At 43.9% G+C, this 24,975-nt stretch overlaps 1 protein-coding gene across 1 annotated transcript in view; it reads left to right on the forward strand.

Annotated features, from left to right (window-relative positions):
• Window positions 1-24,975, forward strand: part of Pi4KIIalpha (phosphatidylinositol 4-kinase II alpha) — a 101,280-nt gene that overhangs the window by 41,707 nt on the left and 34,598 nt on the right. Inside the window, exon 7 of the mRNA XM_050193327.2 lies at window positions 15,731-15,864. Within this exon, the coding sequence (XP_050049284.1) occupies window positions 15,731-15,864 (134 nt within the window). The remainder of the gene's footprint in view (window positions 1-15,730; window positions 15,865-24,975) is intronic.

Here is a 24,975-nt window from a genome sequence, read left to right on the forward strand (position 1 = left end):
CATCGTCATCATACAGTCATGATCATCCCGTTCTAGGTAGTCATGTTCTTGTAACGCTGCCGTTACCATCGTCATTTCAGAGGCGTCGTCAAATTGTTGTCATACCCTCGTTATCATACCGCCTTCACAGTTCCATCGACGCCATTCTATCATAATCATGCTGTCGTTGTAATTGTGTCGTCGACATAAGGTCATCGTCATGCGTTTGTTATCATATTGTGACCGTGATACTGTCATCGTCGCCATCATTTCAGAAATGTCATCCAATTGTTGTCTTGCCGTCGTCTTCATACCGCCTTCTTCGTCCCAGCAACATAATTTCTCCTCCATTCTGTTATAATTGTGCTATCGTAAATCTATCATGATTATGCCACAATCGTCATGGCATTATGATTGCGTCATGGAGGCGCTTGTGCTCAGGCGTGAGATGGACGACCCGACGTTCGATGGAGGTAGCGATGTGAGTTTGACAGTGGCCCCACCTATCAACAAGGGAAAGCGCATTGGGCTGGTTGGGAGTGGTGGCAAAGGGCAAACTTCAAGAGTTACTAGACATCACAGAGTCAAATCAAAATGATGAGTTACAAAGGCATCTGCATTGAAATCACGCTAAAGCGATTGGAAACTATTTGATTGGTGCGAGACTTGCTGCAACATAATTCACTAGACTGTCTTCAGGTATCCAAGCTATCCTTCGCGTACACCACAAGATAATCAATGGGAGGAGTTTTGGTATAGCTTGTTAAATTTTTCAAGAGCGGAAGATGTGTCTAGAAATATTTTGTTGCTGCACAAAAATATGTAGATTTTCAACAGGGGTCACTGATGTGCTGCTTTAGACTGCCTGTGCATGATCATTTTAATGGAAAAACAAAGAATTACATGAATTTTGAACAAATTCTTAGAGTACTTAAAGTGGTAGCAAATAAGTTCTAAAAAGTTCAATCACAATTTTTTTTTTCTGTGTGCTAAGGCATAGTGCAACTTGCTACTGGTTTCCATTATTTTTCTTCATGTATTTGTTCAAGTGAGTTGAATATTCTGCCTTAGTTTATTGCACAATTAGTCCAACTAATTGAATTTAGACTTTCAAGTCTCCATTGTTCTTAGGCAAATACCTTAAGTCTACGCGGATGCTACAAAATTTCTCAACATTGGTGAGTCGTGGAAAAGAAAACAGAATGCAGAAAATTTTGTTTCGGTGCATTTTTCTTTTGAATTCTATTTTCACACGTTAAGTGGCTCACCCCTTGTGTTCGCAGCATTGTGTTTTTCTAGCACTAGGTGAGTTCCCTGCGAATTTACGTGAACAAACAAGCAGATCCTATTCCAATCTTACAGGGGGAAAAGGCTACGTTGCCTACGTTATACCTGCGCTGTACTGTAGCAAAAGTAGACCGAGTCCAAATTTGCATATATTGCGAAACAAGGATGCCTAAATTGTCGACTGAAAACCATTGCAGTCAACTCTCATCACAGCGAACTCTGATAATCCGACAAAAAACGGCCGTTTTATTCGAAGTCTATAATATCCGAGACGCCGCACTTCGGACACTTTCGTTGTGATGTCTAACTTTATTGCAAAGAGTGAGTGACGAATGTCCAAGGTAAGAAACAAACAAAAATGTCACAGATTTGCCTGAAAGGCGAAACATCGATTGCGATAACCAATTAAGCAAGATAAGTGCAGCAGCAGCAGCGAACGAATTAAACTTCGTGCTGTCTCTCGCTTCAACGTGAACTAAATGTCAAAAGCACAGCACATACGAAGCTACCAGCACTGGACGCACTTTGTTCACATCGCTAATCGCTTTCAAGATCCGGAGCCTGCGCGGCTGCGCCATTAAAAGGACACTAAAGGCAAACATAAGTCAAGCTAAAGTGATAGATTAGTGCTCGAGAATCTCTGAGGCGTCAATATTATTGCGAACAGAGCCTTAATAATCGAGAAATTGAGGTAAATGCAGGACATGGTTAAAGACTCCCCCAGGACATTCAAGTACTTGCCTGATGACGAAAGAACTCCTCAGTTAAGTTCTGTCATTAGTACTCAACCCTTCATTGCAAAAAAAGCACCCTTGTATTGTATTATGAGACAAAATAAAATCCTACTTGTCCAGTTCTATTTCATTTTATTAAAAAGAACTAATTAAAATTACCCATGACAACAAAGCGCTCGAAACTGCCTTGGCACTCTTTGGCCACACTTGGCCCTTGCGCCAACAAACACTACATATCATCAAAGCGCTTGAAAGGTTTCATTTTCACTCGACTCCGCACCGGCCACGCTTTTGTGTTTCACTAGTTTCGTTGTTGCGTAGTGCTGTGCGGTTTTGCTGGCTCGCAAAACTCGCACAAACTGCAAGTGGCAGAGAATTCAACTTCCATGTGATGTTGTGGGATGCCTGAATGGTCTACGCCACTTGACCAAAAAGCAGCTGCAGCGGCAAATCCACCACTCTGTCTCGGCTCGGTACTGCCTTTTGTCGGGCGCCGTTTTAGTCACCAACGGCAGCAAACAGAGTTACAGTCGCCGACTGATTTTCCGGACTCCAAAAATTCAGACATGCTCGATTATTCTATCTGCTTCACGGCACCGCCATTCTCCCCATAGACCGTAATGTATAACAACTGCCGAAAGTTTGGGACACCTTGCAACCTCTCATCTGATTTTTCGGACACTCCTTGAGCCAACTCGATCTAGAGCACCATGCACCGACTCAGACCGGTGCATGGTTCGACTTGCTGAACATCATTTTTGTTTTGAACGAAGCCTCCTTGCTGCCCCACGAAGTGGCGCTACTGCAAATCCCCGCTCATCATCATCGTTTCTGCCTGGTTCGATAGAGTGGCTACAGCAGTTCTGGTCTCAGCTTAGTAAGCCATGTCAAGACAATCCAGCAGCTGATTTGTTTTTTCCTTCTTGCACGATGCTGCGAGATGGCCACGTTTTTCTTTTGTGCGACTGGTGTCGGCATAGTGGTGTTTGCTTTATGTGCTGTGTCGAGGTTCCAGTTATCCAACGCGGCATACAGAAACATTGCGTCAAGTGTCTAATGGCGCTGACAGTGCCCGCGCAGACTGCGCTGGGGAATGCCGGCAAGCGGGTGCCGGGAGGCCCAAGATTTGTTGCCTTCCGATGTGCTCCTTACTGATGCGGAAAATGTGCAGAGACCTGCGCAGTGGTTGCATTGCGATTCCGGACACCGTCTCACAGGTGTCCGGAATCAGTTTCACAGGTGCTGACACTGCTGTACTGACATGCGCAGAACTCGGCAACGGCGAGATCATTCGTCAGGTTTCTGCTGCACCGCCGGACGATTGAGTCGGAAGATGACGCACCATGTGCTACGCTGCCGTCGCATGCAGAGCGTGCACAAGCAGTGACTGTGCTTTCAGCCGCACGACCCTCTCCGAGATTCAGGCTTATCTGATTGCGCGTAAATGGAACAGCGTGCAACAGTGCATTCACGATTTCTTCAAGCCTACTGCTGAGCCCGAATAAGTGCGTGGAAATAAAGGATTTCATTCTTTTTTTCTTAATCTGCTTTTTCGGACACCTGTTCATTCGTACATTTACGCAGTCCCCGTGAGGTCCAAATAAACGGTCGGTGACTGTACTATGCTAAGTATCAGAGGGTGGTGATTGCGTATGCAACGTCGCCACTCCCTGGGCGGATGGCGGGAGATTTGAATTTCGAAAAAGGCATTCAGACCCTTCAGATGTAAGTTTCTCATAAACTGCGCGGAACAAACATTGTGGGGTTTCTAGAATGGTATTTAAACAGCCCACGTCGACTTTGTATTTGCCTTTAGTGTCCCTTTGACAGCAGCCACCGGACTAGAACTTGCCCCCCCACCCCCCTCTTTCCCTCGCCTCCCTCCTGTGCCTCATGCACGAAAGATGACACACTTCCGTCCTGCTTTGTTCCCTCCCACGCACGCAAGATATTGAGCCGCGATCATTGGCTGACCCTCACAAGTCAGTTGCCAGCTCGTGTTGACATGGCAAAAGTCCATTTTATATGCCTGACTTTGACAAAAATTGCCACTAATTTTGTCCGCTGTAGCCCATAGTCCGTTGTAGCACAGTCCGCTAAAAGCGAACTTTGTTGCATTAATAAAATAGGTAGAACAAACTAAGGCTGAAATATGGTCAGCTATATCTGAAAGTCTGTTGTACGGGGGTCCGTTCTAACAAGTGTAGACTGTATAAGGAAGCCGAATAAAGCAATAAAAATGCCATGTTCCGTGTGAAAATAATATTTCACATGAGCGTTATCCTTGCGGATCACCAATTTCACTCTAATGAAAAAAGCTGGCCGTGTATTATGGTGTTCCTGAAAGCCAATGGACCACCGTATCTAAATTTACATTTGCGCCAAATTTATTGGTTTGAGTTCCATCACTGTACATCCCAATGGTTATATGAGATTTAAAAGAGATAAAATGGCTGGCAGTGTGTATGGGATTGTTCACCTATGCCTTTGCTACATTATATTGCCACACAACTATTTAGAAAATGTAGCACAGTCGTTATCAGTTTAAAGCACGAGCATGGTGATCAAAGGATGTACTTTTCTATATCTTCCTCGCTAAATGTAAGCAGGCATTGTGCGTCTTCCAGAGGCTGTTGCCAGCCTGATCCCTCCCTATTTTCCTAACTGTACATAGTATATGTGTGTTTTCATACCAAATATTCTAATAATAATTTGTGCATGTTCAGCTAGCAATGAAATCAAATGTTTATTTCCCATACAGTTAAAGTAGCCAGGAAGAGGGGATGCAGGGCAAAAAGCTACTTTGATGTGGCTTGAAAAGCGTCTGACGCCCGTTGATCAGATGGCAGTATCTTCACAATTACCGAAAACTCGACCTAGCTTCATATAACAGAACCAGGCCAGGTCATGCTAATCCGGAATCTTTCGGGCTCAAGCAGGCCAACGCATGGTGCTTTTGGGCTCGGGCTGAGCTCGGGCCTGAAAAACCGGCCCATGCAGTGCTCTAATAGAAGAAGCCATTTCGGGCAAATAGGGTAGATGGGGAGTCACTTGAAAGCCTAAGGAAGTCACTTTTGCCATTATTTCACCTGCAGTGTGTGACATGGCATTGCCATGCAACAGGATGACACATTTGGAGAGCTCTCCTCCATTTTCTTCTTGTTGTGCCTCAACTTCGTCAGTAAAGCACAGTAATATTCTGCATTAATTGTTAAACCCTGTTAGAGGTAGCCCAGCAGAAATAACTTCTTATTCCAAAACAAAAAGCTGTTGCCTTTAGCTTCTGTATCAACCTTTGCACATGAAATTTTTTTGGGCCTGGGAGTACCACTGCGCCTCTATTTCTTAGACCATGGATTCTCAAAGTGGGTTCCGCATTCGGCAAGTGGCTAAGATGGCGCACACGAGGTGCGCTCGATCCAAGGAACCTCCATTACCCATGCCTGAATGCCAAAATGAACATCACAGAAACGTGCGAACTGCGCAATATGGCATCCACCAGCAGCTTGTAGCCACCCAGCCTCCGTATATGGTCAGTACGCCTAAGTTTTGCACTGGAATCTCAGAGGCTGTAACTTAACACCATGTGCATTTCTGCTGTTTGTTGATAGGTGCCGCAAGCGTGCACACTGACGTATATGTCGGAGGATTAAAAAATAAATGCACGGAGCAGCACAAAGAAGGTTGCCAGATTGGGCTGTTAATATCCAAATTCGGTTACTTTTTATGCAGGTTGGCATCGAAAATTCCAAGTTGACCACATGGCTATATTTGGGCTATTTTTGTCTTGAGGACTTCGGAGTCCCGAGGACCACATCAACAATGACAAAATTCAGGAACGCCAGTTTATGAAAACCTAAAGCTCATTGCTGCTAGAAAGATATGTAGCCAATCATGAGGGCTGTGTTTTTAGGCAATGCCGGCGCTTGGAGGATGGCGTTATGTCACGGCTGCCATGTTGGTAACTCATTCCAGCACTAAGCTCTCTCCTTTCTGCTTTGATTTCAGCGCCATCTGCTGCCGGTTCAGACGTGGTTTAATCAGAAAAATAGTGTGGCTGACAGCTGTCGAGTACGTGTTCCGTGCCAGCTGCCATAGAGCAAACTATTATGTGGACTTACACAACAGCTGAAGTATTTCACACATGTTGTGGCACATCATTTTTGCCCATGGTCCTTCAATGTTTATCAAGGGTTCATGAAAGCCTATTGCTTGCTTTTCCTGCAAATCACCATATTATTTACTTACCCAGTAACTTCACGAAAAAATCTGCAAGTCTCTTTATACGAGAAAAATTCCCCCAGCTGTCTGAGCTTGCTTTGTCCCTGCTTGTACTGCCTCCTTTGAACGCAGCAGTCGAACACGTGTTCAGCCAGGTTTCGTTAACAAAGAATGATTTAAGAAACCGCACGTCGAATGAGACTGCAAGCTCTCCTTCACGTTAGGTTTGGTCTGACAGAGAGTGGGGACTGCTGCAAAGATTTTGAGCCAGATGAACAATTCCTGTCACGTTTCAACTCTGCAGTTCTTATGGTAGTTCTTGGCAGTGGTAGTTCTTGCAGTTAAAGCAGTTCTTGGCCGTAGAAGTTAATTCAAATGGGGCTAGATTGTATAGTTAATCTATTTGCGTAAATCCCCGGTGTGAGAATCAACTGGGACTCTGTGCAATGTCTTGTTTTCGTTTTTTGTTTTAGTCAAGTGGCTTTGTATTGCGTGACACTTGCGATTGTTTCATGGTACTTCTTGAGCATTGCATATTATTACAAAGATAAGCTCTGTAAATATATAAAAAGGATGTTTGTCCACAGTGAACATGGCAAGACAATTGCTCACCAAAGGTCAGTGAGTGAATGCCTTGATAACTCGTCGGTCTTCATACTATACTCTTGCGACAATTTTTTTCCCTTCAAACTATGCGCGTACATGTAATTGCAGTTATGGCTTACCTTTTATATGCGCATACTTTATGATCATTGTGATTCCTCTTTGTTCATCGTACTAGTCATTACGTTGTATTTGCTCAAGCATATTTTCCAGCTGTGATGAGAGAAAAAACTGTGTGCGATATACATAATAGGTGCTTGTTGTACTGTTAATACGTCCATATTTTATTATTCTTGCACACATCACAGTGGGGGTTGAGCAAAGAGTTCTTGCCAGTTTGTAAAGGTATATATAGTGTTCTACTGACTTCCTATTCTTATGTCTAGTGCTTAAAGTTGTTAGGCAAAGGGGTTTACTTTGTACTCAACTTCATGACAGATGTGCGCAGCCCATAAAATCAATTTTGTGTGTTCCCTAGTGGAACTATATTTCTTTACTTTTTTTTTTTTCCAAGTCGCACTGAAAGTGAGGTACACAACCCCCCTAAGAAATTTGGCAACACACGCATTCATACCTGCATTCACAGAAACTTACGTACATGTTTTCATATTGCACAAATCTTGCCAGCGAATCTCTGTTTAAATATTGGGCAGTTCAGCTCTTTTCAATACTAATACCACCTGAATTATTGCCAGCACTAATCCAGGTGGCAATTAAAACTACAAACTTTAATTCACCTCTTCTGTTATGGACCAGCAACACGTTCTGTTCTGTTTTTTCCTACTCGAAGGCAAATTGCAGTCACAAATGCCACTTTTTCGCACAAGAAAATGCGAGAAGGTTTCAAGTTTTCTCCAGAGTCCAGTGGGCCTCCAAGCGGCAGCATTTGCTAACTCAGCATCGAGCTGCTTTAGAGAAAAAATACAAAATAGAGAGAGAGGGGGGGGGGGAGGGGGGAAAAAATGTTTATTTTCTGAATCAAGCTTAGGAAAGACATCTCTATTCCAAAATGCCTTCAGCTTGGCCCGCCTTTTGGGCACTCAATTGTGACCAGCCGAAGATGATCCTCAAGGTTGGAGCTGGCAATATTTTGCCCGACTCTTACAGAAAAATGTCTCGGGTAAAGTGAGGTGTGAACTAAAGTTAGCTCGGAACATGGCTCAGTAAATACTAATAGTGTCATGAGTAAATCCGAAAAGAAATCCTTTGGCTCATTGTAACAATAGGTGGTGTCCAAATCTACATCCGAGTCGCAGCTCTCACTAGAATTCTTTACGCAGATCTTGAGGCCAGTGTTGTGCTGGTTGTATGTGCCGGAAGTAATTTTGGAGCCGGAAATACGCGGTGATATTTGGACACCATCTATAAGGCACCTGCAGAACATCAAACATTTTGGCTGTTTTTAGCTACTTCTCACTCACGAAAAATTTGGGTCTGGCAATTTTTGGGCTACATTTTGAGGTCATTTGGCTATTTTTTGTTGGGGGCATCTGGCAACCCTGCGCACAACCCAGCTAGTTCTGGAATGGTAGCTCGGCGAGTGCAGAGCACTGCAAATATGCGGCATAAAAGAGCAAAAGGGAGTTAGCGTTCAACCGAAACAAAGCAGCAGAGTCCGCATCGCAATAGTCATCAGTGGAAATTTGTTTAAGAGGAAGCTTTAGCTTGGGTGCTCCTATCTAAATATATATGTAAAAGGAGAATTAGTTTTTCTTGGCAACCACTGCACCAAATTTGATGAGGTTTGTTGCATTAAAAAGAAAAACTTAAAATCTAGTGACGGTTCGTTTCAAATTTTTGATTTAGGTCATCAATTATTTATTAAAAATTTGCAAAAATCGAAAAGCTTCAAAAAGAAACAAAACTATCAAGTTAACTCTGTAACTAGGCAACGAAAAATTATAATGCAATTCCGTGAATTGTATGTAACAGCACATCTAAGGCGGACAACATTGACATGTTACGCATGAATCTAAAAAAATGTAATAATATGGAAATACAGCTTTTGCAGAACCCTTGTAAACAACGTAACAAATTCACGTAAGATATAAAATGACACATAGAATTTGTCCGCTTTCAATGATCTAATGGATGCCGTTTACATAACCGCGATATACAAGGTCTGTCTTGAAAGTAATGTCAGTAAGGCCATTACAAATCATTTATTGAATTTATTGTTACAAGTGTTTAAAAATCTTCAAAGTACTCTCCTTTTGCATCGATGCATCGGCTCCAGCGAGACTTCCAGCTCTCGAATGCATTGTGGTAGTCCTCCTCCGGAATGGCCTTTAATGCTGTAGTGCAAGCTGCCTTGATCGATCCTGTCCACTGTCCCAAAATGATTGCCTTTCAGGGGTGTTTTGAGGCGTGGAAACAGAAAAAAGTCGGGGGGAGCCAAGTCCGGGCTGTACGGCGGCTGGGGGATCGTTGGCACGCCTGCTTTAACCAGGTAGTCGGTGACGATGAAGGCATTGTGGGCCGACGCATTATCGTGGTGCAACTTCCAGTTGTCTGCGTTGTCCGGCCGGATGCGTTGAACCCTGCATTTGTCTTTTGAGGACTTCCACATCAAATTTGGAGTCCACAGTGGTTCCAGGTTCTACAAACTCATGATGAACCAGTCCGTGGATGTCAAAAAAACGATGAACATGACCTTGATCTTTGATTTGCTCATCCTGCCTTTCTTCTAGCGAGGGGACGAGTGCGTGTGCCACTCCGATGATTGCCTTTCGGTCTCCGGGTCATATTCAAATAGCCAAGTCTCGCCACCTGTAATGACGTCTAACAATTTTCGATCACGTTTGCACATGTCGAGGTTTTCTTGGCACGTTTCAACGCGGCGTGACTTTTGGTCGTCAGTGAGCGCTTTTGGAACCATTATTGCGCACACCTTCCGCATGCTGATATCGTTTGCAACGATTTCATGAACTTGAGTTTTCGGAATATTTAACATGTCAGCCATTAAACGAACACTTAATCATCGGCCGGAGTTCAACAGTTCCTTCACTCGCATCACATTGTCAGTTGTGGTGGTCGTGGATGGCCGTCCGGTGCGGTCCTCGTCGTCGACCTCGTCCCGGCCTTCCACAAAGGCCTTGTGCCACCGAGACATTTGCCGATCTGACAGGGCATGTTCTTTGTAAGTAGTCTTGCGCATAGTAACAGTTTACTCAGCGGTCTTGCCAAGTTTCGACGCAAAACTTGCTCGCAAATGTTTGTTCTAACGAGCGCAGCATTTTCACTTGCACAAGAATAAAAAACAATGCTCATGGACAGGCCCGTCCCACACCCTCCGATGCTCGGAGTACACTGAGCGATGGAGCGACGCTTAGCTGGGATCCCCCACTACCAGTTTCAACCGGTTAGACCGCGCTCCGACGTACAGTCGCGTCACAATAAATTCACTGACATTACTTTCGGGACAGACCCTGTATGTTCTTGATGCAGAGCTATGAATTTGTAAACTTCGTGCTTCTATTTCTTTTTTGGAACTTTCGAATCTTTGAAAATATTTTTAACAAAATTCAGGATCTAAATCGAAATTCCGCTTCCAACAGTCACCAGAATTTAACTTTCTCTCTCAAATGCAAAAAATTTCAGTAAAATCGTTCCAGGGGTTATCTTAGAAAAACGTTCTTGCATTTTACATATAATTGAATAGGCCGCGTTGGAGTTGGGCCCGAGCTAAAGCTTCATCTTAAATTGTACTTGATATGCAACTGGCAGCAATGCCGAAATGCATTGTGCCTAATTGTGCCCTTAAAGCCTTTATACCTTTATGCGCCGCGCATAAAGGTATGTGCGCACTAGCGACAAAAACAGGCTCAACACACAGTGTGCGATGAGCGATGCTGTCGCAAACAACAAGATCCACGAAAAGTGGCAGTAACGTGCGGCAACTGCTTGAATGGGTGTGAGACCAATTTTGCGCAGCAGCTGCAAAACGAGTACCAATCAGAAGCGAGCCGCGCATTCGTGGTGCCACCTGTCATGCACACAAAGGATCATAATGAATTACCTCTGAGCTTGAGCAGTGACATGCACGCCGTGAAATCTCAGAGGCCCTGTCCTGCCAATACCTAACCATGACCCGGTTCTTGACGAACGCCTGAAAAATAACACTGATGTCGTGAAAGTGTTTAGATTTGTTGATGATTTTCTAATCGTTTTGAATAACAAATCAGACAATTTTAACTCTCTGGTTTCCAAAACTGTAACCTCGTTCACTGAAGTGCTGTCCCCTTTGTTGTTAACACATGAAGTCCCCATAGACAATTTCATAAGGTTTTTAGACTTGGGATTGCACTTTTCCCCACAAAAGGCATGCTGGAGTTATCAGCCGAGAGGCAATAAGCCAGTCCTACCATTTCATTCCGCTCATTCAAAACTTGTAAAACGTGCAGTAGTAACGTTGTGTTTCAATAATTCTCTGACGAAGTCATGTGACCACAAAGTGGAAGCCAGTTTCAGAGATCAGGCCAAGCACCTGGTGGATTGTGGTTACCCGATGCGTATGCTCACCTCTATCACGAAGGGCTTAAGCAGGAAATGTAAAAACGCATCGAATGGAAGCAGTGCCAATGCTAGAGCAAGGAAAGTTGCTTTGGTACCATACATTCATTGCATTTCACATAATCTCAGAATAGCAGCGAAATGGAGGGTGGACGTGGTTTTCTATGCCCCTGAGCGTCTACAGAAGCTATGCAAACAGGTTAATACAGAGGATAACAAAAGGCACGCATGTTCTACTCAACATCGCAAACAATTTGTAACCTGCACTCGCAACGTTGTCTATGCCATTCCACTTTCGTGCAGAAGAATGTATATTGGTCAAACCGGCAGATGCATCGATGAGAGATTAAAAGAACATCGATATAACGTCACTAGGGTAATCTCGGGTCATTTAGGTATTCATTGCCGAGATTGTTCCTGCAAACCCAGGTTGGAAAGTACTTCGATTCTGTATAGGGCTCATAGCAGGATGACAAGAGAGATTGTGGAGGCCTATGAAATTGCAAAATTAGAGGAAAGGTGCGTGAGCAAGCCTTCAATGTCGCTATCTGAAAAGGAGATACGATTCCTTGGTTTATCTTTGTAACCATTGCAGTATATGTTTTCGCCATGCCTTGCACACGTGTACGGTTCATCGAAATGCACCACTGAATGTTCTTTTTTGCTGTCACATTTGTTTCCGCTCGTACGGTATATATTTATTGATGCGTGCGAAAATAAAACCTATAGTAGTTGAAAGTGAAGCGCTGTCTCTGTGTATCTGTTTCTTTCTACATCCTCATTCAGTCGCGCTTATACACTCTTATCATGGATTCTTAACAACTAGCCCGCCAACATGTTTTAACCTGCCAATAAGGCCACTTTTATTAAGCCTGCCCATACAGCTGTCGACAAGCCGAGAAAGAATGGCTTCGCAATGGAAGCCTTTTTTGGAAACAGTTGCACGTATGCCTGTTTGTACATACAGACAAATCCAACGTCGATTTCAAAGGACAAGGGGTTGCGTGCAGGCGAGGAAGTAGTGTGACTGGCCCTCAGTGTCCTTGTACCACCAGATTGGGCACACCCAAAACCTCGTCTGCTTTCTGGCATGTCGGCATCACACAAGTAAAGAACAAATTAGTATTGTAATGTTCAGTCACCAGTAGCTCCTCTTCCGTATTCGACATGCCTGAGCGTGACCGGCAGGGACACAAAGAAACACAGACACCTCCGGTAAAAGACTGAATCGACTGAACGGAACGCTCGTTTTCACAAGAAGTATCAAATGGAACGAGACAACTCGAAACGCCAAGCGTTGCTGCCACGTTGGCGGCTGATCGCGTGCCTTCATAACGGCGTAATCGCCATCCATGATCACGTCGTTAACCACTACGGTTTCGTCCACAGCAGTTGCTGCAAACAGTAGTTTCGTTTTGACTCGGTGCATGCGTCGGCCGCATGCCTTCAGAACTGCAAGCAGTGGTGGGACAGCTGCGCCAAACTGCGCTGAGAGCGGTTCTTTGCACCATCCTGTGCCAAAATGTCATTTTAGCGTAAAATTTCTCCGAGCTTGTGCCTGTATAAGAGCGAAACCCTCTTTCCATCGATGTTTCACAGCTAGCGAAGCTGAAATCAAAACCAACAGCACGCTATCATCATAATCGTCATCATAGAAGGAAGCAGAGGCCCACCCATAGACTTTCTCACTTTTGGGGGCGAGGACTTGCGGAGTCACCATCTGTTAGAAGTGCCTCGCTTGCGTAGTATGAGAGATAATGCGGTGTGCTCGACATAGGTTTAGCTGTCAGCACTCAATAAAAACACCACGTGGGAGCCCTCCTGGACATTTCTGTAAATACTCTCGAAACAAAGGAAGTGTTTTACTCTCAAAATGATAATCTTGGGCAAACAGAAAGCACAGAATTGTTTAGACACTGTCTCTTTAGCGAATACGTACAGTGAACTCCCACTGCGTGCAGTCACCCGAACAAGCTTTTTGCGTGGAACGTTGACACTCGCTGAGAGCGAACCAGTGGGCTGTCTGTATTACCAAATAGAGCATAATAGAATGAAGCCTCAATGCAGTGATTACACGGGTTTGCGGTGACCAACTACGCATCTGCATGCAAGTCTGTGCACAATGTTTTGCTTTTGCAGCAAGTGCATTTTCGCACCGTGCCCTGAGCTTTAGACCACAGCATATGAGCATTTGACATACACCAGCAAACGTGTAGACACTATTGGAGCTATTCAAAAATAATCTCATTATAACTAGGGACTTTGACGCCTATGACGGTGACTTGTGACATGCCATCGCGACGATTCAATCTTTATTATTATTATTATTATTATTATTATTATTATTATTTATTAATTATTATTCTAAAGTCGTGGATGTTTCAATATCATTATTTCTCAAGTTGCGTCGCATGCATATATTTGTATTGGTCTTCTCAGCGAGCGATTACCCGCTGCTTCTTTTTCATAATCCAGTACGTTTCATTGCTTGAGAACCTTTGCCTTAGACTGTTACTTTGTCTCGGGATCATAACAGTAGATCCATGTTTTATCAGCAGTTACCAGTTTGTCCCAGAAATCTGACTCATTTGCTGGGACAAAGTGGTAACTGGTAAAACTGAATGTCTTTCACATTTCCTCTTTTGTTCAGTTGTCAAGTTTTTGAATACACTTTGCTGCAAGCTTTCTGATTTCCAATTTGTTGTGGATAATCGCACCCACTCTCTCACGTGGTATTCCCAGATATGTAGCAATACTCTTGATTATTTTCAGGGGTCGTCCATAATCATTTCATGAATGGCTTTCACATTTGCAGGCACCGAGACATAAACGGTCCTTCCACTGGGTTTCTCACTTTCAACACCGAAATGGGCAGTTTTAAGATGAACAAATTAATGTTAAATGGTAGCTTATGAAGGGCTACTGTCACGCATATTTTATGACATTTCATTATGGATCTGCTTTGCATGTTTCTCTTGGAGAAACAGAAACTTGTTTATTGTCCTATGCTCTTCCATACTTCACCTTTCCTAAAGGTGCCATCATGCTCGCTTTGGACTTTAGATGGGATAGGTAAGCAGAAAACATAGGTAGCTGATTTTTGCACCATTAAATATAGACAAATTGGCCACTGCATCTGCAATTCACAGCTACCTAGGGGCTGGACTTGGCAGTTAAAATAATTGACGCATTTCTTTAAAACAAAAATGTTAAATGGTTTACTAGCATGCGTTCCTTATGTTAATGTGTCCGGAATGCAGAATTGTTTTATGTGTCATTCCAAATGGTTGTATTGAAAATGAAAAATCATGTTTGCCAGTGTGCAACCCCCCACTACCATGGTCGCAAAACGTCCATTCCCTCAAAAATCTCTGGAGAGAACCCTGGTTTGCATTATATTGTTCGTGTCATTGACTTACGCAAAATGCCCTGTTATAAAAGCTGAGATGTCTACTACAAAGACATTTTTTCTGCTCAAAAACTGCTACAAGATGCCTTTTTGTTGTTCCACATTGCAGGAACGAAGAGGCTAGAGTACATGCATGCTAAATTGGCCCCGAGTTGCCCAGTATCATGTAGTTCCAGTCCGCTGGTCTTCTGATTTTGGTAGAGCACTCTCGGCTTCTCCGCTAAATAATCCTAGTTTAACAGATACTCTCACTTCAACATTGAAACATGTGACCAGCACTCCAGATCTCCTGTTATAGCAGTCATGCACCAGAAAGCAGAATATGTTGCTCTGAGAACCCTCCAAATCTGCCATTGCAATTTGCCATAAGGATTTGTCACCTGTGCTGACTACTTTGGACTGTGCAAATGCAGTGATTTCACAGGTCCCCAGTAGTTATATGGGTACAGATGACATACGGTTTATCTTGCCGCGATGTTTGAGACCACCCGTCATGGTGGTGTGGTGGCTTTGGTGTTGCACCGCTAAGCCTGAGGGAATGGGATCAAATCCCTGTCACAGCAGCTACGTTTTGATGGGGGCAAAATGCAAAAATGCTTCTGTACTGTGCATTTGGTGCACGTTGAAGAACCCCAGGTGGTCAGAATTAATCCATAGTCCCCCACTATGGTGTGCCTCATAATCGTGTCAGAATTCTGACACATAAAGTACTATCATTTAACTCTTCTTTAATTCAAGGCCACTGTTATCGCCAGCTGGCACTGTTTCATGTAACAGAACATCCACAACAGCTTTAACTGATCAACGTGCATTGTGTATGAAAGTTTGACGCAGGAATGATGCACAAGTGTTAATTATTAAGCTGGTGTATCCATGTTTTTTATATGCACACTAGAGGTTATGGCTTGCAGATTGTTATAGATCAAACTCCGCCTTAGTGGATCATAATGTCATCGTGCTGCTAAGGCTAAACTGTCTTCTGCAGATCCTTACCATTGGGCGTGGCTGCCTATGGCCAAGGTGCCTTTTTCTACAGAGACACGTGACCTAGTCCTACCACAGCTCTCGGACATGAACTTTGTGCAAGAGATGTGCGACGAGCTCCATGCTTTATTCAAGGCAAGTTCTTGCATTCTAGGGTCAATTTAAGTGTAACACCAAGGAATACGGGCAAAAAAAGCACATGTTCAGACATGTAGTCAGTAGCGTTCCTTGTTTTTTTAATTTGGTAAAATCATTATTAATGTGTGCAAGTTGTGGACAGCATTCTAAGATATAGCCTGTAGGGCACTTCCTGATTGTTTTATTATGCTTAGTATGGGGGGAGGCATGTATATAATTATAATACACATTAAGTCACTGGGAATGTTTTCATGAACTCTTTTGTTGGAATGATCACATAATAAATAAAAAGCCTATATTAAGTAGTTACTGGTGTCTCCTTCAGTAATGGATATCTGACATGCATACCTGCCAACTCTTCCGATCTTTCCGTAGAATGTACGAATTTCGAGCAGTCTTGTGATTTTCCGAATCTTGCTTGAAATTTTACGGAAAAAATTTTATTTGCGAAAAAAGTGCGAAAATGTAGTAAAACTACATCCTGGTACCATGCGCCGCCACGAGAGTGCAATACATGTGTGGTATAATCATCAGCAGCTGCAAGGTTGTAGTGACTTCTGTCGTCTACTAGGAGGTCACGAATCCATATCCAAAGCTCGGTAGCACCTCTAGCGCCGCCAAGAACCTGTTGCCATGCTGTTGCCTTTGTTCACGCGGGCGTGCAGGTTTGGACTTCAGTCACTGCAGTGTTGGCCTCGCCTTTTGTGTGACTATCAGCCGCGTCAGACGGAGTGAGACTCCGGGCCTGTAGCGGCTTCGCAGTTCAATGGCGGTCTCGAAGCCCCAACAGTACTTACAAGTGTTTTTGAAATTGTACACAGCAGAATTTCCCTGCTTCTTGCCATCGAAGAAAGGGGAGAAGTTTGGATTCTGCACCACATGTGCCTGTGATGTGAACATCTCGCATGGCGGCAAGTCTGACATCAAGGTCCCCTTCGCTTCAAAAAAGCATCAGGGATACGTGCGAGCCGCGGATGGCCAGCTAAGCCTGGCAAGTTTTGTACGCAGTGACAACGACCTTGGTCTGATTAGTGCAGAATGCCTCTTCATGGGCGTTTTTAGTTGAACACAACATCCCGCTCAGTGTCAGCAATCATGCTAGACCACTTTTTTGGAAGATGTTCCCCAAGTGTGAAAAAACGAAATGCTACACCTCTGGACGAACAAAGACGACATCAATTGTTCGGGAAATGGCCACCAACTCGAAGACTGCTTTGCTCGATGCCCTAAAACAGCAAGTATTTTCGATCGCTGTATAATACAATACAAAGCTGCATATACAATAGGTATATGCAGCTTTACCCTATTGTTGCGACATATTTTGTTGAAGAAACGGGTAGAGTCAAAAGCCGCCTTCTGTGCCTCTGTACAATCCAAGGGGAAACGACGGGTCACAAGATTGCAAATCTGGTTCTGCACAAGATGAAGTCTTGGAATTTGCCTGTTGGAAACCTGTTGGCTATGTGTTCAGACAATGCCAATGTCATGATCGGCAAGAAAAACAGTGTTTCTACTCTATTGAGAGTGGCTCAACCAGGTTTGATAGGGGTTGGTTGCCCGCGCCATCTCATCAACTTGGCCGCCCAAAAAGGAGCTTTGTGTCTTCCTGTAAAGGTTGATGAGGCTTTGGTTGACATATTTTTTTTACCTAGAGAAAACCTCGAAACGGAAAGATCGACTTAAAGAGTTCCAAAATATGCATGACGCCGAGGTCAGAAAGATGTTAAAGCATTTGCCGACATGTTGGCTGTCATTGCAAAAGTGTTTGAAGAGGCTGCTCGACCAGTGGAAACCACTACTCAGTTTTTTTTTTAAACAAGCAGAGCTTGTTTTTGGACTCGTACCAAATTCCAAAGACTTTGTCACAAACCCTTAAGAACCCTGCACTGACCCCAAAGTCTGCTCCACACCTTCACAAGGGTGCTGCAGGCCTCGGGAAAAAAAGCACAGACGGCGATGAACTCTCGTTAAAGAAGAAAGGAGCTCATTCTGGGCCTCAAGCAAAAAAACTGAAACTTCATACCAAGGATTCTGTGGAAGCCAGCCACATGACCCGTGAGAAGTGCCTGTTTTATTTTTTGTCATTGGAGCTAAACGGGGCATGCTGTCTTTCTCTCCAAAATCTTATACTGCTTTTTGAGAAGGCAAATTGTCTTCAGGCACAGGCTCCTCAGATTCATGTACTTTAAAATTAAATTATGGGGTTTTACGTGCCAAAACCACTTTCTGATTATGAGGCACGCTGTAGTGGGGGACTCCGGAAATTTTGACCACCCGGGGTTCTTTAACATGCACCTAAATCTAAGTACACGGGTGTTTTCACATTTCGCCCCCATCTAAATGTGGCCGCCATGGCCGGGATTCGATCCCGCGACCTCATGCTTAGCAGCCCAACACCATAGCCACTGAGCAACCACGGCGGGTAGATTCATGTACTGAGGGGCCTCTTGAACCGCCTTTTCGAGGATCTCCTGACTAGATTTATATGCCCAGGTGTTGTCAAGGCATGTCATTCATTGCTGGAAGTTGACTATGGAGCTGCAGAGAACCAGAAAGGTGATGAAGACATAGTGATTGGCAGCACAACCTACTCTGTGGTTGAGACACTGTGCTGCATTGAGAGAGAGCAGTGCTTCTCTGCTGTACGTCTGTACTTAACGGCAGCATGAGATTACATTCGCCACAATTTCCTGCTAAAAGACGACAATCTCAAGCTGGCTGAAGTTGCTCAAATACAAGCTCTGGAAACTGCTTCATTCAACAGCATACATCATTTTATTATGGCATTCCCTGCTATCCTACCCCAGCAGAGCGGCGAATCAAAAGCAGCAATCAACACACTTGAAGTCGAGTTTGCGAACTTGCAATCATATCAGGTTCCAGCCGACATATTGAATAAGCCAAGGTGCGACCTGCAGTGGTCGCAATTGGGAAGCGTTCGAAGTGTCGACGGATCGCTCAGGTTCCACAGAATTTCACTGGTTATGCTGGATATTCTGTCCATTCCCCACAGAAATGCTGAATGTGAGAGAATATTCAGCACTGTGAACAAAACTCAAGCAGAGTTTCACTCGTCTGTGTGTGAGAAAACACTCGAAAGTCTGCTGATGGTCAAGGGGCACTAGAGGGGTACTTGCTTTGAGCAAACCTACACGGAGATGTTTCTGAAGCAGGCAAAGTAGGCAACAGCAAAATAATTGCAAAAATAAATTGTGTGCCCCAGTGAAGTTTTCGCTCTTTACTCTCCAAGACACGGATTTCACTTGCGGTTGTGAAAACGTGAGTAAGCTTGTCACAAAAGTTAAATCCTCTAAAAAAAAAAAAAAAAAAAAAGTGCCCCCCCCCCCCCCCCCCCCCCCCCCCCCCCCCGGCTGCGATATTTAAAAATTTCCATATCTTCAGGTTGGCAGGTATGGACATGCAAATTTTGTGTATTGATTTTTGCTTATTAAGTAGCTGTGAACTCCTTAATTATTTTATAGCGGTTCAATTTTCAAAAGCACAAGCACTTACTCGTACATTGCTTTTAATGTGATCAGTTCAATTTGCGTGCCAAGTGAAATGTAGCTTTGGATATGAAGCTGGAGACTGGTTGCATCTTGAAAATTGCCAGTGTGGTGATGTATATAGATTTTAGTGGCGCAAGGGCTAGGTATGGCCAAAGACTGCCAAGACAGTGTTTGAAAGGTTGTTAGTAGTAATATGTGATATTGTTGTAAATGGGCTCAAAGTCAGTTACTGTATAAGTGTGTAAAATATGTACATATTAAAAGGATGATCGAAGGTATTAGTGAGATGTGCTGTTAATATAGAAGATAACGCGTAAGAATCGGCTACTAAAATTGCGGCAATGGTGGTAGTTTGCAAGCAGCACTATTGCCTCACTACAGCCCTTGAACACGAGGGCCTGGAGGCATGTGCTTTGCTAAAGCTGGGGTCGCAGAAAGAACCTCCGATGAAAAATTTGTAAACTACAGTAGTTCTGAGAAAATTTGCCAGTGATGGCTATGTGGTGTTGCACGCACCAGTCAGCCCGGTGCAATCATTGAAGGCCACACAATGACTATCACCGAATATGGCTTTGTGCTGCCAAACTGGCTCTTCCATTTATTTGACACGCATTAAGCTCAGTGCTTTGCAGTCACCTCTTCGGGAATGCAGGGGTAGACCGCCCGAGTGCATTCAGCCTCTGGTGGCATGGTCACTATGTGTGTGCACATCAGTGGCACCGCACGACTGCAGCTTCTGTGCGCTGTAACCGGCCTCCTGTTTCGCATCCAAAACTGTGCTGCACTCACGGAGTGTTCCGGTCTGATACTGTGATTATTGGGTCAGCAGCAATTTATGGGAAAAAAATTGTCAGTACTCCTTAGAGTATGATGCCACTCTGCAAACAAAAACCTTTATTGTAGTAAATGAAATTTTCATTGCTATTGTCCCTTGTTAGGAAGACAATGTTGTCTACATGCTTAAAATATTTATTTATGACCTCCTGTTTTTCTCAAAAAGTGTTAAATCTGCCTCTCACGTTAACATTTGCAACTCTCTAACAAATTGGTATATTATCGCATAATGCTTTGACGTTGATGTAGGCCTACCACTGTGGTGTGCAGTGAAAATGAACTAAAATAAAAAATGGTTGGGTATGTTCAGATAAGGACAGTCAGAGGACCGACTAATGTTTTATTTCAACGAAATTTTATATGGCATAACTCATCATACATTGCAACCGAGCTTATTTCTTCTGTGCACACCTTTGTGTTTCAACATGAAAAAACCTTAACTGAAATGTGGTGGAAAATGTGGCTTGCGCATTCGCACTATGTTCTGACCTTGGGAGTGTCTAATAAAAATAATGAAATTTTCTGTTTCCATCGGAGTCATGCTTTTTATACCTACTTTACGGAACTTTAACAGAAACAAAATGAAACTCAATTGCCTGCGGGAGCACATAACACGAACAGAATGTGTCATACTTGGCTTTCAATCAAGAGGCTGAAAAAAATGGGCCTGTATTGGGCAATTTTTTCTGCATTTCTGGCCTGCATTTCTTTCTCTCTTTTTCTATTTTGTTTCTTTTTTTTTTTCTGTGCAGACATTGCTCCATGCTAAACGCACCAGGTGCATGTATTTAGGGTTCGTTTTCGAGTTTTATATTTTTTTTTTAATCGGGCGGTAAAAATCAGGTGCTATTTTTCAAACCAATAATCGGCGCAAAATCTGGTTTATTGTGAAACCATACCGAAATAAGGTTTTTTTCTTTTTTTTTTCTGGTTAAATCTACAGATGTACTAAGTAATACACTCAGTTTATTTTATCAAAAGGCATCACAGGCTTCTTGAATCTAACGCATTAAAATTGGTGTTTGTTTCAAGCTGGTAATTGGGGGGGACATCAGGGTTTCCTAGCAAATACTCTCCGAAATTTAGTGTTTGTTTGGAAATGAATCAGTAGGGATCACAGTAAACAGCATTGATAACTTCTAAGAAATGAAACATATTATTCACGAAAAACTGGTCATCGATTTTTTTTACACGCCCTTGTTTGCATACATTATCATCTGCATGCTAAACATGTTGGTCTCCATTCGAGACCTGTCCGTTCGTTTAACGTATCTCAGCTAGGAGAAAGTTCTCTCGACATCACAGCTTCTATTATTAGCTAGGCACAACAATGTCAGTGCAGCATTTGCCAGCCTGGGGTAGCGAGTGGTAGTCATGCCAATACTCAATAAGTTCGACAGCTGTGTTTGTGGGGCTTGCTTCCAGCAAGTACTGGTTGAACTCGTGAAGTGTTAAATCTGCCTCTCACGTTAACATTTGCAACTCTCTAACAAATTGGTATATTATCGCATAATGCTTTGACGTTGATGTAGGCCTACCACTGTGGTGTGCAGTGAAAATGAACTAAAATAAAAAATGGTTGGGTATGTTCAGATAAGGACAGTCAGAGGACCGACTAATGTTTTATTTCAACGAAATTTTATATGGCATAACTCATCATACATTGCAACCGAGCTTATTTCTTCTGTGCACACCTTTGTGTTTCAACATGAAAAAACCTTAACTGAAATGTGGTGGAAAATGTGGCTTGCGCATTCGCACTATGTTCTGACCTTGGGAGTGTCTAATAAAAATAATGAAATTTTCTGTTTCCATCGGAGTCATGCTTTTTATACCTACTTTACGGAACTTTAACAGAAACAAAATGAAACTCAATTGCCTGCGGGAGCACATAACACGAACAGAATGTGTCATACTTGGCTTTCAATCAAGAGGCTGAAAAAAATGGGCCTGTATTGGGCAATTTTTTCTGCATTTCTGGCCTGCATTTCTTTCTCTCTTTTTCTATTTTGTTTCTTTTTTTTTTTCTGTGCAGACATTGCTCCATGCTAAACGCACCAGGTGCATGTATTTAGGGTTCGTTTTCGAGTTTTATATTTTTTTTTTAATCGGGCGGTAAAAATCAGGTGCTATTTTTCAAACCAATAATCGGCGCAAAATCTGGTTTATTGTGAAACCATACCGAAATAAGGTTTTTTTCTTTTTTTTTTCTGGTTAAATCTACAGATGTACTAAGTAATACACTCAGTTTATTTTATCAAAAGGCATCACAGGCTTCTTGAATCTAACGCATTAAAATTGGTGTTTGTTTCAAGCTGGTAATTGGGGGGGACATCAGGGTTTCCTAGCAAATACTCTCCGAAATTTAGTGTTTGTTTGGAAATGAATCAGTAGGGATCACAGTAAACAGCATTGATAACTTCTAAGAAATGAAACATATTATTCACGAAAAACTGGTCATCGATTTTTTTTACACGCCCTTGTTTGCATACATTATCATCTGCATGCTAAACATGTTGGTCTCCATTCGAGACCTGTCCGTTCGTTTAACGTATCTCAGCTAGGAGAAAGTTCTCTCGACATCACAGCTTCTATTATTAGCTAGGCACAACAATGTCAGTGCAGCATTTGCCAGCCTGGGGTAGCGAGTGGTAGTCATGCCAATACTCAATAAGTTCGACAGCTGTGTTTGTGGGGCTTGCTTCCAGCAAGTACTGGTTGAACTCGTGAAGTGAATCTACATCGTCGGTTACAGACATCAACAGAGGTTGGTAGTCATCAAATGACTGCCCCAACAGATGCTTCTGACATGGATCCAGGATGGCTCCCAACTTCCACAAAGTTAGCTGGATTTCGTCTTTGTCTGAAACGTTCCGTTCAACAGTGCAGTGCTATTTTGTGGCGAGTTTTGTGCAGAACTCTTCACAATATGTTTTTACTAATGTGGCGCTGCTCTTGGGTAACAGACAAAACAGCTCAGGCCTGATCGCTTTTACCGGTCATCGTTGAACGCTTGCTGACAGCCTGCTGCAGTTTGACGTTTACCAGGGGATCAAAGCTGGGCATCAGAACTTTTCCGCTTTCAAGCGTTTTCTGGGCATCTAAAAGGGGCCCAGTATGTCTCTCATCAGGATTGCCTTTGCATAAACTTATTTTTCAGAAAGTATCATTCGAATAGCTTCTGCTTTGCTGCTATCATGTGAGCAAGTTCCATTAACGAGCTCCACATTTCTATGACAACCACAAGTTCTTTGTAGAAGCTTTGCCATCTACTCGGGAAAACAGAAGGTGGCTTCTTAACATCAGGTCCAAAGAGGCCATTAAAAGCACAAATTTCGGTGTACGTTTGGTAGAGCTTGTTAGCGTGCTTAAATAACGCTCCCAACTTGATTACTACGAATCGAACTGTTGACATTGTTGGAATCGTACCGCTGGCACGAGTTGTTGGGGTCTCGGTGCCGACGCCCGTTATTGCCAATGGGTCGCAAGCCCCAAGGGTAGCGTTGGCCTGGCGGCCTGGGGCACTGGAAGCATCCGAAGGTCCCGGCAAAGCAAGAGAAGACTGGTAACAAAACAACTTGTTTATTCTAACATAGCAAAAGAGCGGCCGGTCAGGTCGACCGGAGTGGAGAGACGGGAGAGCACGTAACTCAATAGTACAAATCGGAGCCTCTCTTCTGGCGTCCGGGGGCAGCTGCTCTTATACCCTCGGCGTCGCGGTCCAAAAGGGAAGGAGGGAAGGTCACGGGATGAAGGTCACGGGACGGCGCAGCAGGGGCCCACGACGGCGCGAGCGGTTGAGCCGAGAGACCTCCAGGCCCCTCATTCGGGGAACTCCGCTCCCCGGCTGCCGCGTTTTGACAAGCGAGGGCACACACACACACACGCACACACGAAGACACGTGGCACTGAAACACGCCTGGACACGCTTGGCGGGTAGGCGTTGCGGCGTCGTTGAACAGGCCAAAATGTCCGCCGTTTTGAACAAAGCCCCGGCGTCCGTTGCATCCGCGCCGGCATTACCGCGCGTTGTAGGCGAAACGTAACAGACCGCCCCGCCGGGGGAAGGAGATCCCGATGGTCAGGGGACTGCATCCGCTGTCCGGAGGGATGTCGCTCGATGATGCTCATAACCGAAGTTGGGCGTCCTTGGCGTTTCTTGAGCGCAGCGCACAGAGAAGGCCTCGTTCTCACGTTCAGGTGCACACAGGACACTGCAAAGTGACTTCGGGAGAGTTGACATTTTTGTTCTCGTTTCCGGCAAGCGTTAGAACCACGCCTGAAAGTCAACCGCTCAGTCAGCAAGCACGGCACAACCCTCACTAAGCCCTGCCAGGCTCTTTCCCCTTTTATACTGCTGCCTAGTGCCTTACAGTAGTTTAGCAGCACTCAGAACGCGTCCACAAATCGGAAAAATTGCACTAAAAAGCACATCATCACTTTGAAACACTACACAAAAGCAATAAGTTAGAAAAAAATCCTGCCTCAGGAAGAAAAACATCAGTAACAAGCAATTTTGAGGCTGATTCCCACGTTAGGGGCTTCGACTTAAGCCATCGGCGTTACCGTTGAGACTCCCCTTTTTGTAACGCACCTCAAAGGAATATTGTTGCAAAGCGAGGCTCCAGCGCAGGAGGCGGCCATTTTTGGGAGAGATGGTCTGCAGCCATTGGAGAGGGCCGTGATCCGTTTCAATGATAAACCTCGAGCCAGCTAGGTAACATGACAATTTCTGAACGGCCCACACGATACACGCACACTCTTT

The sequence above is a fragment of the Dermacentor andersoni genome, chromosome 1 (genome assembly GCF_023375885.2).
Source record: "Dermacentor andersoni chromosome 1, qqDerAnde1_hic_scaffold, whole genome shotgun sequence".
In the NCBI taxonomy this organism is placed as follows: Eukaryota; Metazoa; Arthropoda; class Arachnida; order Ixodida; family Ixodidae; genus Dermacentor; species Dermacentor andersoni.